Source organism: Dermacentor variabilis, chromosome 6 (genome assembly GCF_050947875.1).
Source record: "Dermacentor variabilis isolate Ectoservices chromosome 6, ASM5094787v1, whole genome shotgun sequence".
In the NCBI taxonomy this organism is placed as follows: Eukaryota; Metazoa; Arthropoda; class Arachnida; order Ixodida; family Ixodidae; genus Dermacentor; species Dermacentor variabilis.
The window spans coordinates 160,719,132-160,741,605 of NC_134573.1; the positions used below are offsets into that span (position 1 = coordinate 160,719,132).

Below are 22,474 nucleotides of genomic sequence, written 5' to 3' on the forward strand. Positions count from 1 at the left end.
GAGGTTCGTTGAAGAACGATGCATATCCAGTGACATATAAACAGTAGGCTCAATGGCACTTATAGTCAGACTACTATCTGCGAGATCGGCCCATGAAAGAGGCTAGAAACATGTCAGAAGCTACATACCTGATACACAGAAGTGGCGGTAACTTGCTGGGAAAGTCATTGTCTTCAAAATAAAAGCAGCGAGGTAAACCAGGTTGAGTTCAGTTGGCTATCCTCTACTGAGGAAAGGAGAGTGAAAGATGAGAGGGAGGCAAAAGTTCTTAATATGAATACATACACATGTGCATGCACATAAACACACACACGCACACATGCACACACTTGCAGTGAAGCACTCAGCTTTGAGTTCGTCACAAGCGGTCATATAGGCTGTTGCATCTCAAGAAACGCAGCAGCGCTTATGTGGCTTTGCACAGTGCAAGCACTCGAAGCCATAGTCCCAGCATCTTCTCTTCTCTGGAAGGCTCATCATCTATAATAATTTGTATAAGTCTTTAATAATAGCTGCATGTATACAAATTTGTGAATGTGAACACTTTGTATCTATGTATGGGCAGATCAATCAGCAGCTGTTTGACTGGTTCACATCCACAAGTATCTTGCACACTTGTTACCAGTTGCATATTGATCACGTACTGGCTCATTCCACAGATGACCTCAAGCGCCTCTTGGAGGACCAGACCTCGGCAGGTATTGATGTTGTCAACTTCCTTATGAAGCACAATGTTCAGCATCGACAAGACCTGCAGCGGCTTATTCCCAGCTCATTCAAGCCAACAGTGTCACACCTCTCAATGGCCAGCTTAGCAGGATTCCTGCGAAGCCTCTGTCTTGGTCTGTCGCAGGATAGTGCCTCACGAAAGCTGGTTGCGTGGCTCACCAAAACCTTTCTGCTGCTGCCGAAGCGTGTGTGTGCACTCAAGAAAGGCATGACACAGCAAGTAATCGATGATATGACAGTGTGCCTGAACTCACTGATGAAGCTTGGCCAACTTGGCAAGTTACTTCCTTCCTTAAAAAAAATATTGTATCTTAGCATCCTTATTGTCTGGGACTACAGTCACTTTCACATTGTGGTGACACTAAGTCACATTGTGTGTGTGATGTCTATGAGCACAGACATGTGCACTGGTTGGCGTCAGATACGTACAATGTACACCCCACACTTGCTTAAGGTTGCACAGATTTGTTGCATAGCATCTGGTCTACTGTTGAACTCGTAGATGTCTATGAAGGACACGCAGTTACAGTGTTAACATGTGCTGATGAACTTAAGGGCAGCAATTAATGAATGCTTGTTTCATATTCCTTAATTTCTAATCAGTTTTCTTGAACAGCTTCATTGCAGTTGTTTAGCAACTTTGAGGCTAGCTATTGTGTAGCCGACTCAAGCTGGTGAAGATGTCGAAGTGTACCATGGGGACATTGCCAGTACAGTAGTACTAACATAGACTCCCCTCTAATTTTGTACTAGAGTTTTTGTGCAAGAGTAATGAATGGACAGACTGAAGCAAATACGCACACATAAGACACCGAGCGCATATATATGCTATGTATATAAGTGTGTATATATGCTATTAGTAGACCATATTAGCAAAAAATGGGACAGGTGAAAAACTTCACTAAAATGCCCCAGCAGTTCTGATGCAAAAAAATAATATTAATAAATGTGTAAGTATGAGTTGTTTCAGCTCTCCGCCATTTCATATTGGGGTTTGCAAATACTTGAATACTCGATTTTGAATTGAATAGTAAACATTCGAATAATGTGATTTGAGAGTTGAAAATCTAATATTCGATTTTTCGAATATCGGCACGTTCAGTGAATGACCTAGCCGTGGTTGGTGCCTTGATGCGCACAGCATTCCCACGGTGTGCAATCTCTATCGGTACAAGATTTGTCCTGGTTGACGACACCCATCGAAATGATTAACGCAACGCAGGCAGACCTACAACAGCAGCACATAGGGAAAGAACGAGAGCATGTGCAAAGATCGCCCTGATCAGTCACTGGAAGGCACACTGATCACATCGAATATGTGAGTTCAGTGTTCAAGCACGCAGATTCGTGCAGTTGGGAGCCCTCTACCCACACGCAAGCACACAGACGCAGTTTCGCGACCGATAACTGATGAGCCACCCGCAAGAACATATTAGCGATACGCTTTATGCAATGGTTTGTGGCCCGTTATCAAATCAGGCACTGGCAAATTTTTGTCACTGCCACACCGTTGGCCGCACTGTCTAGCCCGTTCGACCTAATCAGAGCTGTGTTGCCGTGTGCGGCAAATGAAGTTATGGTTACTGAATTAATGCAAATCTATTCAGAGTGGTAGCATGACCCTCGGATAGCCAACAAACTGCCTCACTGTTGAAAGCGTGTGCACAGGATGACTGTTCCATGTTTACGGCCACCATCTTTTGCGAAATACCATACGGTGACCCCCCGTTTCGAACATTGTTCGTAAGCGCACAATGGTCTCTTTTCATAGTTTCGTGTGACCTATCGCAAGACTATCTTTGGATTTACATGGTGGGCTCGAAAATATCATGTGACAGTGCTGCCCCCCAGCTGCAGACGCACTTTCACAGACGGCAGATGGATGGGGACGAAAAGAGAAAGGGGGGGGGGGGCTGCGAACTTGCTATGGGTCTCCTTATATAATTGACTCTGTACTGTCGGCGCTGACAATGGTTGACATGTGCGGTGCTGATGGCCACGCGGAGCGATGCTGATTGACGTCATGCACATTCCCCGCTTTTGTCTGTCACGCAGATTTGACTTACGACTAGCTGACGATAACCCACAGAAACCATCTGCCATAAAGTTTGAAAACCCTCCTGTTTTCTCAAACTGGAAAATAATTCTGAAATTAATAAGCAATAGAAGATTTCCATTTTGCACGGTATTGCCCACTATTAACATGCAAACTCCATTGGTATTTAGGGCAACTTCACTATTTTTTCAGCTTCACAGGGAAAAAGAAAAGAAACACTTCTATTTGACAGACATTCCATCTACAAAACATATTTTCTAGACCTTCATATATGAACTGAGTTGTTATCAGTGCAAGAATACTAATTTGATGTTCCCTTTAATTAGAGTAGAGCATACTGTGTATCTTGATTCATACGTACCTAAATTGTTGATAGTGACAAGACTCTTGTTAAGTAATTGTGATTAGTGTCCTGAGCTTCTGTAGTGCTGTTCTTTATATATTTTTTTTCACAAAGTTTGGAAGCATTAAAGCATGTGGTAAATTTTCTGGTATTCGATATTTATTATCCAGGTTTTCTTTCCTGATTTGATATTCGATTCAAGATCTACTATTCGGTACTTGCACACCCCTAATTTGAGATACTCTTATGCATCACTGTTCAAGCTCCTGATACTGAACCATGTTTTCTGTTTTGCTCTTTCAGGAAGTGACAATGTTGCAAAGCTTGTAGAAATTCTCTCAGACAGTTCTGAGTATCAACTCCAGTTGGCTCTTCTGAACGCACTTTGTCGTAGCATGAGTGAGGAGCTCTTCAGTAGCTCTGTTTGCGACTCATGCCTTCACACTCTGCTCCAGTGTGTAGCCAACTTGGCGGGCAGTAATGCTGATCTTCCTGAGCATGTTCTTCAGCAGTTACGTGAGGTTGTAGCTACCGCCACGGTGAGTAAAACTGTGACATTCAATCTTGTGTCTTGGTTGGATTTATTATCTTTGCCAGCAGTTGCCCAACTCAATTACACCAGAAGTAAAAAATACAATTTCATAATTGTAGGAGGCTGAAGAGCTGGGCTAATTTGTATATATATATATAAGTGAGAATCTGCTGGGGTCCGGTAGTTGAACAGGCACTTGTACTTTGAGGACACACATATGAAAAAAAACAAAAAAAAAACAAATGCTTTATGTCCAACGTTTTGGCTGTGGTTTGGCCTTCATCAGGGCATAAATGATGAGGTGTTTTGCTTAAAACACACACGCATGCACACATGCACGCACACACACATGCATGCACGCGTGCACACACACACACGCACGCACGCACGCACGCGCGAGCTTAGAAGGTGTATCAAACTCGGATAGATTGAACAGGTGTAAAATCCCATTAAAAATTCCATGGTAAAGTATATGATGTACTATGTGTACATCGAACTCCCATTCACCGCCTCATTCGACGTATCGAATGCTCTGCTGTGCACCCCTGCAAGTGCACCTTTCCTAATGGAGACATGACCACTTCATGCATCGTTGGAAATGTTTAATGCTGACAAACTTGAAATGGTACTGCTTGTTGCAGTTGCTGTCAAATAAGAGACTGAATCTGAAGGGCAGTACATGCCATGGAGGAAAAATGAGCGGTGTGCTTTCTGTTTTGCTCGCTGCGTATATGAATAGCTTGTACAGACTGCTGCCATTTGTTATGGGCAAGAGCAGATTTCTACTCTGCTTTAAGAATGTGGAAGGCCTCCAGGTCCTATATGCATTCCACAAGAAAGTGCGGATAACACTCAATCTTTTCACTGAGTGGTGCCGGTTATGGGATACTGAAATAGGGATGCTGTGCCACAGGGTTATCTTGTTGTAGACAAAGGCTTTCCGTAAACGGCACTTTAGGATTCCACAAGCGGCCAAAATGAATCTGACCTCAACAATATGTAAGGCAATGTGACAAAGGCATGTCGTGCAGGGAGTGCAGCACAGAGACGGGTGTGGAAAACGTGCGGTTTGCAAACGAGTGTGGTGGCTCGCATTTTCTTTCTTCTTTCTTGAGGATTTTAGTTTCAAGGATTTTCGGTAGGGCATGCATGCGTATGCGGCGGCTCACCCTTCCGAAGTTTCATATTTTCACGGCACATGATCCATGCCATGTTTTATTTTATGTTTTCTTGCTTCTTTGTTCACCTTCTTGCTAGCTGTTTCACCTATGACCTGTGAAATATATATTCCTTGCTTCCAGTAAGCAAGCTTTAGTAAGCGTTTGTTGTGTCTCATTTTTCTGTGTGTCTGTCCGCACATTCATACCATAAGTGAAAATAGAAGCAGCTTGTGGAACATGTCAGTACAGATTGTTCATTAGCTTTTTCCTAAATGGAGTCATTGCTTGACTTATATACACGTAGGGCCCACCTCAAGTCAGCTGCACTTCATGGTTATCGTGGTACTGAGAGTATACATTTTTGTTCTGCTTAGCACTGAGAATACCTGTCCAACAGGTTCAGCAAGTTCAACGTTCAAGTGTATGCTGTATGATGTCTTTTAGCTAGCCTGAAGGATCAACTGAGCATTTTTTTCATCTGCATCTCATTGCTCCATGAACTAACAGGTCATTACTGCTAAAATAGGTTCAGGTGAAGAATAAAAATGGTTTATGTTAACACAGCAATATTCTGTTCTAAACGAGCCTGGAATATGTGGTAGCGAATTCTAGCCTGTTTGCAGATAAACCCATGTTTACACATGTACATGTGCAAACTTGTGCTTGGGTGTCAGATTCCTTCATTGCTTGTTGTCTTTTCTAGGTTGTTGACCAGAACGTCTTTGCCAGAGTGGTGCGCCAAGATGGACTCTGGCCTCAGTTTATCAAGAACAACTTGAAGGCTGGCTTTCAGTGAGTCTTGCTATTTGCGCTGTAGCGATAGCAATTTTCTGTTGTCTGGTTTTCTTACGGGTTATCCTCATAGGATTCTGAGAGAAAGTTTCCATCTTGTCAAGTGTGTGGTTGATAAAAAATGGAGACTAACAGAGATAACTTGATATCGAATGCAGCTGTTTCTGTGGTATTGCTAAGCTTGCTTTGCTTTTCGTTGACCTATTGGTCTGGTCTGTTAGCTCTGTACAAGTGTACATCAGGTGAAAGATTACTTGGAGATGTCAGGAAATTGTCTCAGGATTTTGTTTAGTGTAAATCACTCGATCATGCAGTGAGATGCATGGTCTTTAATTCTGTGTTTTACTTATAACTATAGCTTATTTATTTATTTACAGTGGAACCTCGATATAACGAACTTCAATATAATGAAGCTCTTGATATAACAAAACTTTTCATAGCCTCATGTCAATAAACACCATGTATTTCAATGCATGTACTTCAAACACCATGCGATTTCAATATAACGAAATTTCGCTTCCGCCACTAAAGAATGCTGAAACAATAACTGAACTTCCGTGGACGCAGATGGTCAGATGGTTAAATTACAAGCGGCTGCTTGCAAACGCGCCTTTCAAATTGTGTGCGGCGCGGCAAGAGCGACTGCCAAAGTGGAGCCGCATGATGTTTCTTATGAAGTCCAAGTGCGATGAGATCCTATTGTGCCCCGCTCATTTCGCGCTTTAGGTGTGAGGGAAAGTGTGCGAGGGTGAGACAAGAAAGATGGTGGCTTCTCGAGTGCCGCTTTCCCGTGCGAGCAAAGGAGAAGAGGGGGAGGGGAGCGAGCTCGCGGTTACGCGAAAAAGGCGAGTGGGGGGGGGGGGTAAGTTGGCGCGCGTCTAGGCCGTGGCTGCGCATGGCTGTAAGTGCGGCTGAGTGCATCCGCGTGCGCGACGAGTGGGCGTGCAGAGACGGCCTGGCGTCACGTAAGCTATTTTACAGCGCATTTAGTATTGGAGCTCGCGTAATCTCGAGTTTCGGCGACCCATTGAAGCGAGAGGCAGACGAAGCATTCGCTCCCCGCTGCCGGCGCTTTTCATGATAGCGTCGCCTCAGTGCGGGCGACGCTATCAACTGCGGGGGCGGAGTGCACGCGAAAGCATGGCTGGCTTCACTTAATTCGTACCGCCGATGTGAAGATATCGTCGACGTGGTAGGAAAGCTTATCATTCGTCGCCACTCTCAAATTCATCAGAATGAATTGTTTTCTCATTCAAATTTGCTTTTTTTCGATTGCCTGATAATTCTGAAAAATTCTGCGACCCCTTTCTGTGTAAGCAAAATCAATCGGCAACTGTACTTATTTGCGTAAAAGGTCGAATTTCAATACAACGAAATTTCGATATACGAAGCAAATTGCCGATTTCACCGACTTCGTTATATTGAGACTTAACTGTATTTATTTATTCATTGTTTTTAATCAATGGTACATAAGTACATTTAATACACACAGAAAAATATTATAGACTGGCATCCCATAGTCCAAAGACTGAAAAGAGACCCATGATCAAGGTTACAGTCGTAAATTTACAGGAATAAGGCAGCAACATTATTAAAAAAAAAATAACAAGGTTAACTGTTGCAAAAATCAAAAGTTACTAATACATCTGTGCATGATACATGATTACAATACAGGAAAATAAATGTACTTACTGAACAACAGACACATGGAAACAGAGATTATGTGTTAAGGAGAAATCCCTTGAGAGCTCTTTTAAATAAAAATAGCGATCTTAGCAGCTTTATATGAAGTGTTACATAGTTCCAAAAAGATAGAGATGCATAGAGTGTTCTTTGAAGCGTGACACTATATTATGCTTTTTAATGCCTGCAGGTCGCAGTCATTTGGGAAAACGTCCTTTGAGCTTCTCTCAGTGATATGCCAGAAAGTATACAGTGTGGAGAATGTGGGCGACATCAACCCTGCCCTCTGCCGGGTGTATATGATGTTGTTTGGCCACTCAAGGTTTCTCCCGCTGATGCTTGACTCTGACCCTCAGGTGCAGGAGCAGAAAGGTATGTAAATGGACATGGCTGTATTTTTTAAAGAGGGCAATGGGTTTTCAAATTGGGAGACTCTGGCTCGTTGCGGTGCAGTGTCTCTGGCAGAACGTACGCCACATCGACACTGACATTCCGTGTGTACGTGTGTTCATGCATGCACGTATGCATGCATGTTTTTTGAGGCCAGAACATTAATAGTGACTGCCACTGAGGTGCATGCATAATTTGTGGCATGGGGAAAAGAGAAACACCAACTATTTTTGTAAGCTTAACACAAGCAAGGCTCCTGTGTGGGAGCCGAAATATCAATCTTGCTAAATCTTTTGTGGTCTTTGTTAATCATGGTTGGTTCTGACTCAACAGAAATCCATTATATAGTGCTCTTGATTTCAATGTGTGCCATGGCTTCAAGAGTTCACTTCTATTCGTAGCTTCATAAATAAGAGCATGTGTGATCTTGAATGCATGCTTGTATAGTTTTTTGTTTTCTTTGAGTGACAGGCTGGTGAACACCTTTATTTATAAATAAATTATTTAGTTCCATCAAAATATCTTAAATTGGTCATATGGTTGAATTTACATTAACAAAACAGACATAGTTTGCCCTCCTAGAATTTTTCGAGGTGGTTAGAAAGCCATGAAAGCTGAAAAAATGCTTGCTTTGTAGATGCCACTTTGCCCATGGTGTTGAATGATTTCAACTTTACAGCATTGTATAACCAGAGGTAATACATCTGGTTACTTCACCATGTACTTGTTTCATGCTGCAATACATGTTATGGATGCATATCAGCGTGCTGGTTAAGTAATCAGCTCATTTTCAATCCTCAAAGTATGTCCATTTTCTACCCTGGGAATTCATATAACACAAAACACTAGCTAGCTCATTCTCTTATCTAGCTCTAATTAATGGAAGGCTGGTTAGCAATCACCATAAATATTTGTCGATGCCCAGCCATATTTTTCTTACAACTGCCTATTGTGGTATATCGCATAATGTTGGTGTTGATGTTACTGGACTTAAACCTTTTGTCTCTTTCCACGTTACAGACAAGATGTTAGAGCTTATGGCTGTTCTGGTTCAATGTGATCCCACACTGTGTAATGTTGAACACATTCCCGTGTTTCTCAGTGCTTACGGAGCATCTTTGTCCATAGTAGGTGAGTGCTCACTTTATGCTGCCTGCATGACTGTGCTACTTGCAAGATTTTGGTTTTTATTGCTCTTTTTTCTCATTACCTAGTTATTCCATTGTGAGCGCATTGTTCCTGTTCTTCTTTCAGACCAGAGAATTCTTTATCTGATGTTTCTTTACGAGAAGAATGGAGTGGACGTATGCAACTTCAAGTAAGAGGCAGAGGCCATTCATAGGATGGTTCAGATGTGTTGACTACTTGTTTGCGATTGTGAAGCATTTGTGGTCGTCAGGATAGAGGTGGCGTTGACATAAAAATGGGACATAATGTAAGCGGATGTCTTGGGTACATTGTTCGTCGATGTTGTAACGGGAGCCCAGCCCGTGCTCCATTTAGCTTGTTATGTCTCTTCGATTTCTCATCCCGGACTGCCCGAGGCACTGCTTTCACTCAGTGAGCACTTGCGTACACAGATTCATGGACAGTCCTCGGCGGCCTGAAATGACAAGTTGAAAAGACTCGTTCAGCAACAGATTAACTGAGCCAAGTTAGTCTTGACAATTGACAGGACTGGCTTTCCTTGGATGCTCTGCTATGAACAAATTTTGGTTCAGCGATTTTCATTTTGCTGAACTGTTCTTGCGGGGCAGTTTGTGCTGGTTTGTCTAATGTTGTAAAACTATCTTCAAGTGCTTTGATAAAGCTAGCTCTTCTCATCCGGGCTGCTTCGAATGAATTCCTATCCTTTATATTCTCAATATGTACATCTTGTCTGTTGTTCTCTGCCAGGCCATTCTTGTGGGGCCCATCAGCAGTCTCCTTCTACTCACTGCACAAAAAGGCCTCGGTGAGCCTGCTCAAACAGCCCAAGTCTGAGGAAGTCCTGAACCTGATAAATGAGGACAAGATGGCTGCCACCGTTTTACACTTCCCATTACATCTGCAGCTCGATGTACGTACCTTCCGTGTTTTAGCTCTAGCTAAGCATCCCATTTTATATTATATGCAAAAGGTTTCAAACATCATTATTTTCATCAGTGTTTTGATGTGCTATCTTGGAGTGTACAATTGTAACACAGCGCCTGAAGGAGATACAGTACATATTCTTGATGAGTACATACTGATACTACATAACAATGTACTCCATGGTTTATGCATCAGATTTCCACGGTGTAATTGGGAAGTCTGTTTCACAAACCTGATGCCGCATAGAACATCACATACTTTGGATTGGTTACAATAAATTGCTTTGGTTTATTAAGTTCTCAAATTTTTACTTAACATGATTAGCAACTATTATAAGATAAACCTAACAAAATACATATGTTTTTCGCAGGCACGATCATTGAGACATAAACATGTACACGCTATAACAGAATATTCATGCCATAGTGACACATTCATGTTCTCTTCTTTCCCCCTCCTGATAAGGAAATGGAATCGTCTCGATCCTTCAGTCATTTCTGCAGACTCATTATCTCAGTTCACATCACGGTTAGAATCTACATCAAGCAACCAGTAACACAGTCTTATTCACATAATATGCTTTGCAACTCTTGTAAGTCATGCTTATTATCGTGAAGGTGTTTACTGTTATTTTTGTTCTCGTTTGCTGTCCTTTTCATGATGTATTCTCTGTATTGCTGCACATGTCTCCTAGACATGTGATATCTATATTTCTTTTTTTAATGTATTGTTACCTTGTTCTCTTGCATTTCTTGTTTGGCTTATTTACACGCAATTTGTACGTGCACTTTTTTTTAACCATGTATTTCATTTTTGTATGCCCACCTGCTATGGTCCGTGATGGGACTGGCAGTATCGAAAATAAATAAATAAATAAATAAATAAATAAATAAATAAATAAATAAATAAATAAATTGTTGTAGTCTCACGCAATTGATGCTTCAGCTGTAATTAACAAGTTGACGACTATTCATTGAAAACAAAAAGCAAGAATTCATGTACAAGCAGTGCTTTGAGGAACACTGTTAGTTCTACTATGGAGTTTACTGGCTTTTAAGAACTTGTTCTGACATAAAACCTCTGTTGCAAACAGCTTAAGCTGTGTTTCTGAGCGCACTTGCATTGCATGCTGTTACTGAACCTGCCTAATTACATTCACGAAAGTGTGAACCATTGAACAAGCCAAATTGTTTAAATGTGCTCTGTAGGTTCTTCCATTGGAGAGCGTTGCTGATGGGAGCCTCTATGATCCAAGATTCCTGCTGCCACTTCTCTTCACCTTACTTGCGCCTGGTTGGTGTTTATTGCTTTAATTAATTACTGTTTATTTCTGTGGGAAGCCCTTGCTGCTGCTGGTGATGTGTGCTGGGATTTTCTAAAGCCTTTATTTTGAGGCAAAAGTAAGCTGTTTGTTTGGTTCTTTGTTTGTATATAAAAAAATAGGGATAGTGTCTAGTAACACTGAACTTTCCTTAATGATATCAGTCCTTCTCTGTTGTCTTCTCAAGGGTGTTTTGAGTGATCAGCTAAGTGAGGCCACAATTGCCTGCTGTCCTTACCACGTAAAATACTCGAAACTGTAGAGGTGGAAGGAAATTTTATTGTGAGTCATTCTTAAAAAAGAAGCCACACTAAAGATATGGTGTCATGCAAGAACAAAGGGCTGCATGTCCCATTGCCTGAGGATGTAGTACTACACACGTGGAAAGCAGCTCGATTGGACATACTTTTCTCTTTTTCTGGGATTTGAAAGTTTGGTCACCCTTGCATTTGCATGTTGTACTGAAACATTTGCTGCGTAAGATGCACATTTGGTATTATTAAAGGATCTTGTGGCAACCTTCAAGAATGGCATGAAATGTATCTGGTCTAAAGGGCATCACATCATAAATTTTTCCAGCAAAAGTGTATCTGAATGCCTTGTGTGAGTGGAGTTATTAGAGACTTTTAGCCTGTTCGCTATTCCGGTAAACGGGAGCGGTTTGGGCGTATTACCGGATTTGCGGGGGCGTAAATGTGAGCGGCCAGAGCGGTGCAGCCGCCTGGTAGCGTAGAGTTCAACCAGACAAACACAGGGCTAAAATTGCAGTAACTCACTATATCCTGCTTCGCTCCTAGTGCAAATTTTTGGCAGTGGCGTAATTGTGAACACGATTACGCCACTGTCAAAAATTTACACCAGCAGCTAAGCAGAATATAGTGATTAGCTTTGCGTTTGTGTGGTAGAGCTTTGCGCCACCAGCTGGCGCCACCAATCTGGCCGCTCACGTTTATGCCCCCGCTGAACCGGCAAACCGCCCGCGCTTGCCGGAATACCGGGCACGCTAAAAGTCTCTACTGGCAATTCAATGCTGTCCCTGCCTCTCCTTAGCATCCTTCCTTGCCTTTTTGTCATTTTTACTATGCTAGTAGCTTTGCTCCAAGCCGTGCTGACACTAAGCAATCACTCAGTTGCTCCATTAATCGCCTCGCCGAGTTTTGTCTTCTATAGGACCTCGGAGTTTGGTCTGTGACATGTGCCGATCTCGGAGGCCACAGCATTGACACAGTAGTAGTGTTCTCTGCCATCGTATGGCATCACAGCATTGTCTTCATTTCTGGTCCTGCCGGAGGAACTGTTTAGTTGTGGCGTGTAAACAGGTCTAGCTAATAGCTATCTTGTTTGTCATGGCATGTTGCAATAACGACGAAAATTGCAGACATTTCATGAAGTTGAAGGAAAAAGCAGGTGGTCTCGAGCAAAATTGTAGGCTTCATGCTGTGTCTGCAGGAATGATATTTGGCTCGCTTGTTCATGAGTTTTCATGAGTTTCTTGTGTGTTTAGCTTTGTGCTGTAAGCATATTTAGGATGATCCACCAACTAGCCCAAACATTTACCTTGCGCACAAGACTTCTTTCTCTGCTGCTGTTGATATTTCATTGAAGATTCCCTTGTGCACCGTTTGTCCTCTCCATAGAGTCGCTGGTCAACTGTCGCCAGATAGTGGAGACACGCTGCCTGGCCCTCATACTGATGTCGCTGAGCAGTGAAGTGTTTGAGGTGCGATGCCTGGGCTGCAATCTGGTGATGCTACTGCACCACCACCTTCAGGGCTCGCGCTTCTCCATGAGCGCCCTGTGGCTGTCCGTGCTGGAGACCTTGCGCAATGCAGCCACTGTCACCTGCCCCCATGTTCCCTGCCTTGTCACTGGCTATCTGGTGTCGGCCGTCGACGTCATCAGCAATCCCGGTGAGCGCTGTGATGGCCTGGGCCCTTGCATGGTACTAAGCTGCAGAGCTCACCTGCACGACTCTTTCGTAGACCACTACTGAGCGTCACGATTTGATTTCCAGCCGCAGCGGCCACATACTAATAGGGGCGGAATGCGAAAGTGTTTGTGAAGTTAAACTTAGTTACACATTAAAAACTTCACTTGGCCAAAATTAATCCAGAACGCCACACAATCGCATTCCTCATAGCCTCAGGAGTGCCTCCTAGCCTGCGGAAACCCCATAATTAGATTTTTTTCTCAAATACAAATCTCATGAAGAGGTCAATGAGTTGAAAGAGTACCTGGCTTGTCTGGTAGCTCTACCTAGTGTGCTTCAGATATTCACTACAGTCATTCAGATAGGGAAGGTAGTATTGTAAACTGAATATGAATGTTTGAGAAAAGCTGGTTTCAAATGTCAAACCGATTATCTAATCCTGCACATCTCCATGTTTAAGGAAAGAAAACTAAGAAAGAAATTCAGTAGTGCAGGCATGGTTTAGTCCATATATTTCACATGAATTGAGGTTACAAGCAAACAGGCAGCCTAGCAAAGAAATGTAATTGCTCAGGTGACTGCAGGGTATTATGCCAAATGGCTAATTGATTCCGTAGCGGTACAGTAAGTGACCAGGACAAATAAATAAAGACAGTCGCATCATGCTTCGCTAAGGATCCTTCTAGTCTTCTGGATTGAGATACTACTAACATGCAACACTTCTTATCATGTGCCTGCTTTTCCTGGCGGACCGTGTGTTGGCAGGGTTGATTGCTCACATACGTATGTTTTTTTTAGCCACCATGTGCCTAAGACTTGCCCATCTTAAGTTCTAAGCCATGTTGCGCATGTTTGATTCTGTTTCAAAAGTGCAGCTGTCAACACTTGACCAATAGCTTAGTGCATAGTGTGATTGGTGAATGGAACCTGGGCAGGCCAGGAGATTATTTCTGCAAAACCTGTGCCTATTGAAAACCTTAAAAATTTAAATTTGTTTTTCTGTGTTGTAACACTGACACTGTTACGACACAGAACTGAACAGTTGGAAGTTCAGCGCCCGTCCTGTCATTTGCGTACTTTTCACCCTCGTCCATGGTGCTGTATTAAGAACAGTGTCAAAGTGAACCAGCTTAGCCAAATCAAGGTATTGTTAGTGACACCAGATTTTCAGTAGAAACTGGGAGACAAAACAATTTATGAGGCCACTAAATGCCATTGCATCTCAAAAGTCAGAAGGTAATTGAATGCCTAGTTGAAGGCAATGAAAGACAATGTCTGCCTGGTCGAGTTGGGGGTGAAAATGAGGTGTATGATGCAACATTTATTGTGAGAGCTGTGCTGGAGCAACATTTAATCGATGTCGATTAGAGGTTGAATCTCCTTACAACTTTTTAAGGCGAAAGCCTTGGATGGCTCATGGGATGAAAATCCAATGACTAGCGTCATTGCACCAAAATTCATGGCACCAAAGTTCACGGCACCAAAAGTCATGGCACCAAAATTCATAGGGAGTCAAACCCACTACCTGTAGCCTTAGTTAAGGCAAATTTAATTAAGACCCTCAACCTTTGGTGGGAATTGAACCTGCAACCTTTAGGGCAGATTAGGCCACCAATTACTTTATAAGAAATCATGATGTCGAGGTAAAGAAGCGTCAGCACAATTTGGGATGTTAATTAAGACACATTTAATTAAGGTAAAGTTGATTAAGGCACTCAAACCCATGACTTTTGGTGGGAATCGAACCCACTTGGAGATATGGGTGAACCGGTCATATCTCAAAGTTGGATTCCATTTGACATTGCGAAGGTCAAAAATTGAATACCCGCGACCTCTGGTGGGAGTCGAACCCGCCGACCTTTGGTGGGAGTTGAACTTGCAACCTTTGGTGTTAATTAAGGCCCTAAAACCAGTCGAACCCCCAACCTTTGGTTGAACCCACGACCTGTGGGGTTAATTTAGACAAAGTTAATTAAGGCAGAGGTAATTAAGATTGAGTTAATTAAAGCACTCGTACCCATGACCTTTGGTGGGAGTTGAACCCTTGATGGTGGGAGTCAAACCCACTTGAATATATGGGTGAACTGGTCATATCTCCAAGTTGGATTCAAATTCACATTGTGAAGGTTGAGAGTCAAGCTCACAACCCTTGGGGATAATTAAGGCGGAATGAGTTAAGGCACAATTAATTAAGATATAGTTGATTAAGGCACTCAGTACTTCAACCTTTGGTGGGAGTCGAACCCACTTGGAGATATGGGAGAATCAGCGATATCACCAAGTTGGATTCCGATTGACATTGTGAAGGATGAGAGTCGAACCTACTACATTTGGTGTTAATTAAGGTGAAGTTAATCAAGTCACAACTAATTATTAATACTACATTAAGATTAATTAATTAAGCCAGACTCATAGCCTGTGGTGGTAATTAAGACAAGCTTAATTATGGCACAGTTAATTAAGGTAAAGTAAAGAGGTTGCTTTAGCTCCCGGGCGCCTAAATACATGGGAAAGAAGAAGCAGCTTTTCTCGGCAACCAGTGCACCAAATTTAATGCGGTTGGTTGCATTTAAATGAAAAAGTTGGTTGCATATTCTTGATTTAGGTCACCAAGCTTAATAATAATTGCAAAAATCACGAGCTTGTAGAAATCGAAACTAAGTAGTTAATAACTCTAACTCATCAATAAAAGACGATATCTCAGTTCTGCAAATTGCTCATAATTGTGCATCCAAAGTGAACATATTTGATATATTGAACATGGCTCTCAAATTAACCAGTAATATGTGAGTTGAGCTTTTGTAAAGCTCTTATAAACAATGTAACAAATTCACCTAAGATATTAATTGACATATGAAATTTGTCCACTTTGGGTGCTCTACAGATTCAGTTTACAGACCTATGATATCTGCTCCTGGTGCACAGCTGCAGATTTGTAAACTTCACGCTTCTACTTCTTTCAAATTTATCAATTTTTGAAAATTATTTGAAATACATGGGCCCTAATTTACAATTCCACTCCCAACAGTAACTAGAATTTAAATTTCTTTCTCAAAAGCAACAAATTTCATTAAATTTGCCGAGTGGTTATATCAGAAAGGTGTTTCTGCATTTTACATGTATTTGAATAGGCAACATCAGAGTTGGGCCCGAGCTAATGCTTCTTCTTAATTCGAACATGCGACCTTTGGTGGGAGAAAACAATAGGAAGTAACAACACATTCAAATGAAAATGTCAAGTAATGTAATGAATGTCTCATGAGCGGGCAGGCTTTTGTCTTCATCCTCATTAGTGTATGCTAAAGTATGCTGACAACTTTTTGTCACCGGTTATCATCATCATCATAGTCTTCACATGGGTACCAGTGACCCCAGTTATACATACTCAGTGGCACGTACTGAAATTGATGCCAAAGAGGCTCATTGAAGAGCGACCCATACTTGAAAGCAAATGCCCACTGTGTGTGTGTCTGTGCTTCTGTTCACGTTTTGTCTTCTTCGTGCAGTTTTATAAATTTTGCTGAATCTATAAACAGACTAGCCCAACAACATGCCTTACTTCATTGCATACCCCCTTCAGCAGTTGTAGTGGGGATTTTGCAACAGCTTCCCTGGACGTACACTTTTGCAGGGCCAGCATGGCAAGTCATTTTTTTAGACTGTGCTATTTCCAGGATTGGCCCACGAAAGAGGTTAGAGACAGACATCAGAAACAACATACCCCATAGGCAAAAGTGGCAGGAACTCACCAAGGAAGACATTGTCTTCGAATGGTGTGAAAGGAAGAAGGAAGAAACTTTATTAAGTGAAAGTGTTGATGAAGTTGGGGCCGCTAGTCCAGGTTTAAGTCTGGTTGTTGACATGAATGTGCATGGGCATTCCTTTTATCTGTTGTTATAATTGGGAATCTCTTCTGATAGGTTAAAGCTGCAGTGAAAAGTTTTGCTTGTAATCAGGATAAATGTAATTTTCCATCTTAATTCTAAATTGGCATTTAGAGCTCAGTAGGCAAGAAAACTTCCACTTTCTTAGTTCCATCTAGAACTTTAGCTATAATGCATTATTGCTGTGGTTGATGAATAACCATTTCAGGGTCTCTGATATACAAATATGTTTTCACGTTTCTGTCTTGCCGTGCCAGTGATGTCAGATATAAATGTGAGGACCATACCAAGGGAACATTTACCATTATCCATGTCTTTTTTGCCCTTCTGCATAACCAAATATAGACTGTAGTGTTTGTTTTATAATATCCGATAAAAAAAAAAGAAAGCCTGACCTGGAGGTGTGTCACCTCCAAAAAAAGAAAAAGGAAACGACAGTGAAAGGGGATAAAAGACAGTAAGTATTACTACTCCAGCGCTGGTTGTCTCTATTAGCTTATACTTCTCTTTGGTGTCAAGTTGTGAGAAGTAAAAAACTAAGCATCAAAACTTGAACCAGGTACATATTCAGACCAACCAGTTATTGTCACAGTTATACGCTGTAGATTTGGTTAGCTGAACAATGTATTTTTAGGAGAGCAAGAATCTATGATAATTCTACGAGAGTATGAAATTGGGCTAGTTGGTTTGTGATCACTAATTGCATGGTGAACAGCACAGAATACACGAGAAGACAGATGGAACACATCTGCTTTGTTGTGCAAGTGTTCTGTTGTCTGTGCTGTTCATTGTGCAGTGATATAGTAGTTGTTTGCCTGCAGCCAAAAGAATACTTCATGCCATGGAACTGGAACTCCCATGGCTTCTGGAACTGCCATGGTCTCTTATAAGCTCTTTTTACTTTTGTTTCTTTCAGGACACTTCATGTTTAACGCAGTTGCAGACTTCTTGCTCGCCAAGCCAGTGTTGGACATAGAAAATGTGCCCGACTTCTACAAGATGTTCTATAACTTCAGAGTAGAGGTAAAGGCTACTTTTTGCTTCTTCTACTCTGTTTATTGTTTAGAATCCTCTGCAGCTTTAATGATGCACTCGAAACTGCGTACAATCTTTCATTTAACAGAGCTGAAACACAGCTACGTTTTGGTAAACTAATGCTGAAGGGACGCGGTTATGTTGGCTATTGTGTATTGTTGCAAAAGAGTTCCCAGGAGTGGAGTATCATATTTTCGTGTGTATAAGCCACCTACACGTAGGCTTCCATCCCCAATTACAGCTATACCAAAAAGAGGGGGGTGGGGGTGGAATTAATGCATCACTGCTCAAGTTTTTATTGTTGGCGTATAGCAGATCTTCAGAAACAATTTTGTATGTACAGTCATCACTTCTACCTCCGTTTCTGTCTCTTGAGGCGTGGTTCAGCATTGCGACATTGCTTAGCAAATCTGTAAGCACATTCGCATTCAGATGTGGCTTCACAGTACAGGAGTTTTTGTTTGTAGACGTGGCTTCCCAGTAAAGCTAAAACAATTTTCGTGAAGTGAATGGTTGTCAAGTTTTGCCTACCATGAGGTCGTTAAGGTCTTGCCCTCTCCAGGCCGTGTATAGGCAGTGTCACAACATGCATTCTTATACGTGTTCCACAGCACTACATGAAAAGGAACTGGCACATAGAAGTGATGGTGAACTACATGCGCTGTGGCCTGGACTTCCACATTTCTAAGAAGCGCTATATCTTCAACATCTTGCTCACTTTCTTCATGTCGCCACTATGCCAGAAAAATACCAAGGTGAGTTATTTGCTGGGATGGCTTCATGTGAGCATGAAATGCTAATATATATGAGTATATGATATCTACCATATTTACTCTATTCTAACAAGCACGTCAAAAAAATGTAATGAACAAATTTTGTGCACTTTAAATTCAAGTACAAAACCAAAATGGCAACGGTGGAAGGCTATCATCATTGTCATAAGGAAATTGTACATAATCCCATCCGTAATCAGATGGGATCGTGGTCCATAGTCCAGTTTAATCCACACATGGGTGCAGCGGTAGGAAGGAGCTATTGTGGCTTTGTGCCTGCTCAGTAAGTTATGCTGTGATGGTCGGTGAGGTGCTTAAAGAATGGGGATATTCCAAATACCATAGACGGCACCGATAATGAGCTGCTCTGGGCTGTTGTGATAAAGAGGCTTGCCACAGCAACAAAGTTTTGCCTTGAGTTCATTGTAGCTGAAATGCAATAAATTATAATTTTCCAAGTGATGACAAATAGCCATTACTCTCTTTCCTGCCATGAAAAACTGGTGAGTGAGAAAACAAGGGCATTGCACTTATCATTTCTTGGGAGAATGAATATTGGGACGCAAGTTACAATCGAGGACATTGCATTTTTCATTTTTGGCTGCGAAAATCAGATGTGCCTTACAATAGAAAGCATGTTAGAAATAAATAAATACAGCAAACCTTAGTGAAATTCGTCTAGATTCCAGCAGTTGTTTCACAGTCTCGTCAGTCTGGTCGCATCACTGACCAGGAATGGACGCGCCTATCTTACTGACTTTAATATTGTATTTAAGTTCCATTCGTCACTGGTTATGGCCCTACAAGGAAAAACAGAGGTTTCACTTTTCTGGTCAAGCCGAAAGTTGAACCCACAACTTTTAAGTATTGATTCCATTGCTGCATCAATTAGCTCGTCAGTGCTGGACAAGTTGCTGTTGCTTGCAAATTGTATGGCATGTGTACATTCAAATTTCTTATGGTGTGACCTTCATTTGTTCCTAAACTAATTTCAGTTGGTATTCTATGATTTTGTCTTGTTGCCTATGTAATTTAGCCATATGCAATGCCTTTCTTTGGTCTTTGCTGTCGGCACAGGCTGTTATCATGCATATCTCTGACTTTGTGCTGGACACAGTTCTGTCAGACTGTTCATTCATCAAGATAGCTGTCACATTCTTGTTATCTCTGGCAATACAGCTCAAATGCTAGGTAAACACTATAATTGATGGCTGGCTATTAACCACAGCAACCAATTCAGTGGCCACCGAAACTGCTTATCATTGCCAGTGTTGCCAAGTGCTCTCGTCATTTTGCTGGAAAAAGCATGATCTCTAAGTCTACTTCAGAGTTACTCCTGCTTTGCAACTTTGCATACTGTCATAGCTATGTGATATATTTGCTGGCATGCTCAAGCCCATTGTGCCAGAATAATATAGCTAGTAGTGAACAAGCGGTGTCTATATATCTCACCCTTTTCTCTCTTTTTCTTCCTTTTGAAGGAGCTTATCCTGAAGCTGCTGATTGCAGCTGCCAAAATTCCCAAGGCTGCTCGTATTCTCTGCAGAGAGCAGGGACTTCTGATGTGGTTGCCAGCTGCTTTGGAAAGGTGAGTCTTGTCAATGGGCTTTGCCATAATTCCTGTGCGCCTGCTGTGCTCACGCTGTAAGCCTTTGTTTTATGCCATTAGTGCCATGTTGAAACATACTGTGTACATTTTATGTTTGTTTACTTTATTTATACATATACATACCACAGTAGCCTTTATTACAGGCTGTAGTGGGAAATGCAACACTATGTAAGCATGCAGGCTCACAAGAAATACATGCAATTAACATTTGAAAATAACAAAAGTTTTTAAACTGCTTTCTTATACAGTGAGAACTTCGAAATATACTACATTGTGTCCCAGGTGGTAACAGTCAAGCACTGTATAGGTACTACAGTCATGAGTGAAAACAATCAAGCACTATGCAACGAACCATAGGAACACAGACACACACATGCACAAACAGATACACACACACATCTGCACATGCGCACACACAAATAAACTAAAAGTAAAAAAACCCTTGTTGATACATTCCCATTACATACGTTTTCCCGGCATAAACATTGAAAAAAAAGAATGACCCAATAGAGTTACGCTTATGTTTTACTGGTTCATACGCTCCCAGAAAACACGATTTTTCGGCACCAATGTTCAGTGTGTTGCCAAACTGCGACCGTATGGTATGTTTTCCGGCCACTAGATCCCACTTAAACAAGAAAATTTAGGAGGCGCGCGCAATCGAAAACAATATATAGCTGCCCTCTGTGGTAGCTTCACCGCAATACTCGCCTGCCTGTATCACATGAAAATGCCGGCGCATACTCATTTTCTCACTTCGGTAGCAGCAAATCTTCACAGGGTCGTTGCACGCGGCATTCACAGCTATCACCGCCGATCCAATTGCGATGAGCATCTTCTCCTATATGTTTCGCAGCGCTTGGTGCTGTTGGAAGCGTAGCGCATGCTTTTAAGAGGAAGCTTTAGCTCGAGTGCTCCTATCTAAATACATGTAAAAGGAGAATTCGTTTTTCTCGGCAACCACTGCACCAAATTTGACGAGGTTTGTTGCATTTAAAAGAAAAACTTAAAATCTAGTGACTGTTGGTTTCGAATTTTTGAGTTAGGTCGTCAATCTTTTATTAAAAATTGGCGAAAATCAAAAATTTTCAGAAAACGAAACTATCAAGTTTACAACTCTGTAACTCAACCACTAAAGATTATAAAACAATTCTGTGAATTGCATCTAAAAGTACATCCATAGCGGACAAAATTGATATGTTACACATGAATACAAAAAAATTTAATCATAGGGAGATACAACTTTTGTAAAACCATTGTAACCAACGTAACAAATTCATGTAAGATGTAAAATGACATATTGAATTTGTCCGCTTTGAAAGATCTAATGGATGCCGTTTACAGAACCGCGATATCAGTTCTTGATGCATAGGTATGAATTTGTAAAGTTCGTGCTTCTATTTTTTTCAAACGGTCAAATATTTGAAAATCGTTTTAGGAAAATGCAAGCCCTAAATCGAAATTCCGCTTCCAACAGTCACTAGAATTTAACTTTCTCTTCCAAATGCAACAAATTTCATCAAAATCGGTCCAGGGGTTATCTCATAAAAACGTTTTTGCGTTTTACATGTATTTGAATAGGCCGCGTCGGAGTTGGGCCCGAGCTAAAGCTTCCTCTTAATAGGCGATAACTGAAACGCGTTGCCCTTCCCTGCTGCAGACTGTGATCGTATACATTTTCTGGCCGCTAGATCCCATGTGAAAAAGAAAATATGTGAGGCACGTGCGATCGAGAACAGTACATAGCCGCCCGTCTCTTGTGAAAATGACAGCGCGCACAGTTTATTGTTCCGGTACCAGCAAGTCTCTGCCCAGGCTGTTGCACGCTGCATTCACAGCTATTGCCGCCAAACCTATTGCGATAAGCACCTTCACCTATCTGTTTTACAGCAAGTGGCACATAGTGCCTTTGGTAGCCTACTGTATGCTATTAGAAGGTGGCAATAATCCAAACGTGCTGCCGTTGCTTGCTGCAAGCGGCGCGATGTGGCCGTCACATTTCGCTTCGGCGGCGTCCGGCGTCGCCCACCAACTTGATTTAATTTCAGTTTCCTGTCGCCCTCTTAAGAAGCTACGGAATAGGAAAATAACAAAATGCGTCTTGTGCCGCAACGATCCGTGCGATGCCTCGCATTACGTAGATGTCCACAGTAGTTGAGTCTGT

General features: G+C 41.8%; 1 protein-coding gene across 1 annotated transcript in view; it reads left to right on the plus strand.

Moving 5' to 3' along the window:
• Nucleotides 1-22,474, plus strand: part of LOC142585598 (nucleolar pre-ribosomal-associated protein 1) — a 68,430-nt gene that overhangs the window by 40,399 nt on the left and 5,557 nt on the right. The window contains exons 21-32 of the mRNA XM_075696483.1: nucleotides 660-1,008; nucleotides 3,436-3,667; nucleotides 5,524-5,612; nucleotides 7,486-7,667; nucleotides 8,706-8,816; nucleotides 8,940-9,003; nucleotides 9,582-9,744; nucleotides 10,967-11,051; nucleotides 12,717-12,989; nucleotides 17,810-17,916; nucleotides 18,540-18,683; nucleotides 20,183-20,289. Of these exons, the coding sequence (XP_075552598.1) occupies nucleotides 660-1,008; nucleotides 3,436-3,667; nucleotides 5,524-5,612; nucleotides 7,486-7,667; nucleotides 8,706-8,816; nucleotides 8,940-9,003; nucleotides 9,582-9,744; nucleotides 10,967-11,051; nucleotides 12,717-12,989; nucleotides 17,810-17,916; nucleotides 18,540-18,683; nucleotides 20,183-20,289 (1,906 nt within the window). The remainder of the gene's footprint in view (nucleotides 1-659; nucleotides 1,009-3,435; nucleotides 3,668-5,523; nucleotides 5,613-7,485; nucleotides 7,668-8,705; nucleotides 8,817-8,939; nucleotides 9,004-9,581; nucleotides 9,745-10,966; nucleotides 11,052-12,716; nucleotides 12,990-17,809; nucleotides 17,917-18,539; nucleotides 18,684-20,182; nucleotides 20,290-22,474) is intronic.